Source organism: Gregarina niphandrodes, assembly GCF_000223845.1.
Source record: "Gregarina niphandrodes unplaced genomic scaffold scaffold00003, whole genome shotgun sequence".
Taxonomy (NCBI): domain Eukaryota; phylum Apicomplexa; class Conoidasida; order Eugregarinorida; family Gregarinidae; genus Gregarina; species Gregarina niphandrodes.
The window spans coordinates 495,918-502,351 of record NW_011646045.1 but is presented as its reverse complement, the minus strand read 5'-3'; the positions used below and the strand labels follow the sequence as shown (position 1 = coordinate 502,351).

The 6,434-nt window shown below is 59.4% G+C and overlaps 2 protein-coding genes across 2 annotated transcripts; one reads left to right on the top strand and one right to left on the bottom strand.

The window, feature by feature from the left end:
• Positions 1 to 724: 724 nt before the first annotated feature.
• On the top strand, positions 725 to 4,996 carry GNI_025280 (peptidase S8 family domain protein; the record flags this gene model as incomplete). Its single annotated transcript, XM_011136112.1, has 1 exon — positions 725 to 4,996. The coding sequence occupies one exon, from the start codon at positions 725 to 727 to the stop codon at positions 4,994 to 4,996; it is 4,272 nt and encodes a 1,423-aa protein (XP_011134414.1).
• A 129-nt stretch (positions 4,997 to 5,125) lies between these two features.
• GNI_025270 (lipase) lies at positions 5,126 to 6,123 on the bottom strand (the record flags this gene model as incomplete). Its single annotated transcript, XM_011136111.1, has 2 exons — positions 5,126 to 5,248; positions 5,329 to 6,123. The coding sequence occupies 2 exons, from the start codon at positions 6,121 to 6,123 to the stop codon at positions 5,126 to 5,128; spliced, it is 918 nt and encodes a 305-aa protein (XP_011134413.1).
• Between the last annotated feature and the right edge of the window lie 311 nt (positions 6,124 to 6,434).

Below are 6,434 nucleotides of genomic sequence, written 5' to 3'. Positions count from 1 at the left end.
TGCTGGGACATGAAAAAGGTGGCGTGGGTCCAAATTGGCCACGCTCTAGTTGTGGAGCCAAGCCATCTGGCCACCGTTGTAGAATATCAAGATGATAAATATACCTTCTTATCCATTATGAACGAAGTTAACCAAACGATTGAGGTAACTGCACACGTGTGCGCACACGATTCTTACGAGGAGCTCTACTTGTATTTTTACTATTGATACTTCTTGCTATGCTCTGATTCTACTGTAACTTTGCGCGCAGGTGAGCTTCGAGGTTCCGGAAGTGCTTGTGCGGCCCGGCGCGGATCATCATCCTCAACACGCCCACCCTCATCATTCCCATCATAATGGGTATTCTGGTAATGGATCCGTATCCAAGGTTCAAAGGACTCTCAAGGGCGAAAGTGCTCAAGGATATGGTTCGTTCTGGAATAGTCCCCGCCGCTGGTCGAAGGTTGACGACCTGCAGGACTACGTTATAATTAATGGATCGTTGGAAGGCACTGTGTTCCGTAACGCTGGGCAGTTCGGGTTCGACAATCTTGTCCTTTTGCGTGAGCTAACAGATATCAACAACGCGCGAACTTCTGCCGGGGCGCGAACCTCCGGGGGTGGTCATAATAACACTGGAATTTCGCACTCCAGTTTCCTGGACCCCGAGGGTCGGGAGCGGCGGCTGGTGAGTGGAGCTGAGGACTCCCCCTTCGGTGGAGCCAGTTCGCTGCTTGGGCAGTCAATGGAGAGCAAGTTTGTTTGGTGGAATGAAACGCACTCTGCCAAGCCGAACGGATTCGCTATTAGCGGCTACCATAACCGTCGGCAACTGCGCGAGTCGGTATTGCCGGTGACGCGCTTCATAGCCCAAAAAGTGATTCGTGAAGGGACGCGGCGGTTGATGGTGAAGCCGCAGACTGAGTCCCGAGGGTCCCGACGGCGGTTGGCGGAGTTGGAGTCGTCTCGAGTGGTCGCGCGCTTGCAGACGCTGCCGGTAATGGAGTTGACGCTGATCGACCTTGCGCCGGACGCTTCGGTCGACGCGGTGGCCGCCCTGGTCGACGATCTCTTGGCGTCGGGAGCCTTCGAGTACATAGAACCCGACTCCCCGGTTTGGGCCATGCCGCCCGACGGCTATCTCGGGGACCCAGGTGGCCGCTCCTGGAAGCTTCAGAACGTAGCTGTGGATGGAGCACCGCTCGACGAATCACCGCCGGACCCCGAGGGGGGATTACCCCCGTGGGGGTCGGGTGCGCTGCCGAAGGGTGCGTCGGTGGTTCAGCAGGTTTGTCCGCGGTTGGAGTTGGGCGCCTTGTTGGGAGCGGAGTTGGCTTCATTTTCGACGGCACCGCCTTCGACTGAGACGGGTCGGTTGCTGCGTGCGCCTAATGACCCCTTGTGGCCGTTGCAGTGGGGGCTGCCTTGGGCGGGTGCACCGGGCGCCTGGGCGTCGCATCGTGGTGATGAGGAAGGTGCGCCGCGGCCGATCGTGTGTGTGGTGGACACGGGAGTGGATTACACACACCCGGACTTGCGCAATAATATGTGGGTGAACGAAGCGGAATTGGGCGGTCGTGCGGGTGTGGATGATGATGGGAATGGGTACGTGGACGATGTGTACGGGATTAATGCCTTATTGAGCGCGGGAGACGCGCGTGCGGGTGACCCGTTGGACGACAACTCGCACGGTACACACTGCGCGGGTGTGGTGGGCGCGACGGGGGACAACGCGCTTGGTGTGGTGGGTGTGAACCGTCGTGCGCAGATCATGGCTTGTAAATTCCTCGGGTCAGATGGCGGCGGTGCGGTGAGCAACGCAGTAAAGTGTGTCGACTACGCCATCGCACACGGCGCACGCATTCTTTCCAACTCCTGGGGAGGTTCAGGTTCCCGGGCGCTACGGGAGGCCGTGGGACGCAGTCGCGAGGCGGGTTTGCTGTTCGTGGCCGCTGCAGGCAACTTGTTTCAGAACAACGACCGACTCCCGACGTACCCTGCCAGCTACGCCTTGGAATTAGACAACGTCCTGGCCGTGGCCTCCGTCGACCAACGCGGCCTATCTCCTTTCAGCAATTATGGTCGACGCTCCGTCCACCTCGCAGCACCTGGCTCCAACATCCTCTCAACGGTCCGCAACGGCGCCTACGCCACTCTCTCCGGTACATCCATGGCCTGTCCCGCCGTCGCCGGACTTGCCAGCCTCTTACTATCCGCTGCACCCCAACTCAACTACACACACCTCAAACAGGCCATACAACACGGCACCAAACCACTGCTCGACCTTGCAGACAAGACCCACTGGGGAGGCACTGCTGATTATGACCGCACTCTTGAAGCCGCACTCGGTAACAAACTATTCAGACCCCTACCTAACTGGCCCACCTGGATGCAACGACTCACCCTCCGCCCCAAAGAGACCGTGCACATACCATTCGCACTCTATGGCCTGCACATCGGCACCTACAACTCCACCTTCACCATACTCGCTCGCCCCGTCGGACATACCTCTCATCCAGACAGACACCATCACACCACTACTACCACCACCCGACCGCCACACACCACCACCGAGCACGGCTCGACCACCGAGCACGGCTCGACCACCGAGCACGGCTCGACCACCGAGCACGGCTCGACCACCGAACACGAACACGAACATAAGTCCACTACTGGTGGACACGGGTCAACTATTGGCGAACACGGATCGACCACCACCCACCACTCAACCACGCCGCCGGAGACGGCCGCGGAGACGTCCCCGGAGGAGCCGGCTCTGGAGACGTCCACGGTGGAGGCGGACCCGGATATCCCCAGTCGCCTCGTCACCCTGCCGGACGATTTCAAGCCCATCGAAGAACCGGGACGAAGGACGCCGGACTGGCGAATGCCGCCTCCAGGCCCGGGCCCGGAGGCACCGGTACGGCTCACAACGGAGCCGACGCGGCCGCCAGAGATGACGACCAATCGGTTCCCGGCACTGGCTTCTTCAACCACCACTGGCGGCGACCAGAGGCGCGTGCTCGACCATGGCAGTGCTCTCGAGGACGACTTGGCCGCGGCGGAAGACGCCACGGCAGAAGACGCCGGGGAGCAGGATGCATTCGAGGGGGAGGAGGCGGTCGAGGAGGTTGAGCAGGCGGTCGAGGAGAAAGAAGGGGCGGTCGAGGAGACAACCGTGGGTGAAGACGCGGCGGATGCCGAGGTGGGCGAGGCGGTGGGTGCCGCGGAGCATGGTCACCACCACGGCCGGGCGAGTCATTGGACACGCGTTGTGCACTGGTCTGTGACGGTGTTGCCTCGGGCGCAGTTGGACGAGAGCAAAATCCCGGCGGTGTTGTTTATTCCGACGGAGCCTAAGTCGGCCTCGCTGCCGGTGGTGATCTCATTGGAGAACTTGGCACGCCAAGGGAACACGGGGTCGAGGACCAAGGGGTCTGGGATGGGGCGCGTGCCGGAGCTTCAGTTGAAATTAACGCTACTGTCTTCGCAGCCGGAGGCGCTGGTCTCCTCGCTGCCATTGGACGGCCAGACGCCGGTCAGGGTCCTGGACCGGCTGCCCCTGGTGCTGCGTTGTTTGCCGCAGCCATCCTCGCACACGATTGTCGTCGAGCGAAAGGAAGGCGGTGCCTTCCGCCGCTCCGAGATCATGGTGCACTGCCAGGACTTCGAGGTCCGCGCGGTGCCCGAAAAACTACAGCCAACCGACCACGCACTCCTCCTGACAATGGCCGGCTCCTGCGTCGCCGGCGAGGAGGAGGACGACGAAAACGGCGAGAAGGGCAGGAACCGGAACCGAACCTGTGTCCATCCACCTGTGAGTTTCATGGCGCACTACGTCCCACTGGACTACGCGGACGGTGTGATCGCGGGTTACCGCCCGGCCGTTTGGCACACCAAGAGCCGACCCGGCTGGGTGAACTTGGGCGATTTTGCGAACTGTCTGGACGCGGGCTGGACAGAGTCAGACGGCGTCACGTACACGTCGCTCGCGTTCGACGCCGGCAACGACGACGGCTCGGTGACCTACAAGTTCAAGCGGGGCGCGTTCCCGTTCTTCGGCCAAATGCGCGAGTCCGTCATCATCAACGCCAACGGCTGGGTGGTCTTCGATCCTAGCGCCGTCCCGAAACGGCCCTGGGAGCCGCAGCTGCACGTCATGGCCTCCGGACGCGCCGCCCCCGACCAGGACTCCGCTGCTGACCCGCACAGTGTCCAGGACCCGCCCAATTACGACCAGTACGAAGTCCGTGCAGGCGCAGCTAGAAACGAAGCAGAAAATAGCAGCGAAGGGTCGGAGGAGCTGCTTTACGGCGGCATGTATCCGGCTGGAGGTGCCCGAGACGAATGGCGGGGGAACCGATGGGTGCAGTCGTCAGTGGTTGAGCAATCGTCGGTGGAATCGACCACGAGTCGGCCAGCGCGTGAGATCATTGCGGTGTACTGGACGGACCTGAAACAGGCCTCCGTGACCGTGGCGGAAGGCGACGACGAAGTGATTATTCAGTGGAACAACGTGGAGCTTTTCGACGACCTGAACCACCAGCGTTTCAGCTTCCAACTGTTGCTCACGAAGGGCGGCCTGGTCGCGATGAGTTACAACAAACTCGTCTTCGAACCGGGGGCCCAGATCGGGCTGCGCAAAGACGACTACAAACGTCTTGCACCGCTCAATAAGCTTTACGCCCACCTCGCCAGTGGGGCCACTCTCGTCTACGCCCCTGAGTGGGCAACCCGCCGCCGTGGAGCAGCCGAGGACGGAGATGAGGACGAAGCCATTAATAAAAGCCAAGCTGTAGGCGAAGCCGGAATGGGGCCATTAGCGGTCTCCTTTTCAAGCTCCAACTCGTCTTACGAAATCGGCACCATCGACAACTTCTGGACGCCTGTTCATCTGCGTCGAAAACCATTGGCAAACGGTCATTCAGCGTCTAGGCCGAAAGGGTACGTCAAGATACTTACAGCCACTCCAATTATTCAGCACCCATTAAGGATACTCCGGGTCAATTTTGTGTAGCTTCTTTTCCTCGAACACTCTGACAGAGAGCACGCCCGAGCTCACACCTAATCGGATGGGCTTCCTGCAAGCTCACAACTAACTAACTAACTAACTATCTATCTATTGATCTATCTGTATGTCCATTGATCATCTGTTGGGGCACGTAGTGCAGCCCCATCCGAATGCTTGGCATGCGGATGATAACGCACAGGAGTGTGCGCAAGAGTGAGCGCTGATGATGCTGTCGGGTGCTGGTAGTCGGTCCACAACCTACAGCAGTCGCATGTCAGGCTCGAATCATGGTCTCGAGTCGTGGTTGTGGTGTTGGCGTGCGTGTGTGCGTGTCCTACTTGGGGTGGCACGAAGGTGTCGTGTAGGACTTGTAGTACGGAGGGTTCGGTGGTGACGGGGTTGGGTGTGGCCTTGTAGGGGACGTTGATGAGGACGAGTTGGTCGTGATCGTCGAAAAGGTCGTAGCCAGCGCCATGATTGCAGCGGGGGAACGGTATGCCTGAACAGGGTAGGTGGAAGAGGGGGTCGGATATGTCCATTATGGTGCGTAGATTGACTGCGTTTTGTACGACGTGTCGGCTGCGTGCATCGATATGTTTGAGGGGTGCGAAAAGGACGGCATGAACAGTGGCGCAGTCACGGAAGAAGTTCTGGAGGTAGGCGGCAACATTGAGTGCGACACTGGCGCCAAGGGAGTGGCCGGTGACGTAAATCTTGGTCTCTTCGCAGACACAGTCGCTGGCTCGACTGGCTTCTTGCAGTGCATGGCGAACGGAGGATATGAGGGACAACGCTATGCTCATCACACCTTTATGGGACCGCAACCCCGGTATAATCGGGTCAGGATATAGCCATGTCTGGAAATCCAGCGACCACTCCATGTACGTCATCGTCCCCCGAATCCCAACCGCCATCTGACATCTGGATGCGGACCGACTAGGCGCCGAAGACACATAAGCGAACGGTACGCTAATTGAGTCCGGTTCTTCACTAATCTTCCGAATCAAGTCGTTCTCACCTTTGGCCGCGTTGAACAATGATTGTGCAAACCGCACCACATGATTCACCGCCGAAGCACCAATGCCCCCAATCACTCGACCCCCATTACTAATCGTCATACCCGCACTCGCCATCGTGTCATACCAATTCGGTAGATTCACCTTGTTGCCTTTCAACACGTCCTCGACCAACTCCGCACCAAACACGTAACGAGACGGCCCACTACCCTTACTCCCAGAACCGGTGGCGTCAGAACCACGGCCGTCAGAACCACGGCCGTCAGAATCACGGCCGTCAGAACCACGGCCGTCAGAATCACGGCCGTCAGAATCACGGCCGTCAGAACCAGTGGCGTCGGGTCCGCTAAAATCGGTGCCAGTGGAGTCGTTACCAGTGTTACCCGCAGGGTTGGGTGCCAAGTTATTTATAGGGCTGGATGTCAAGG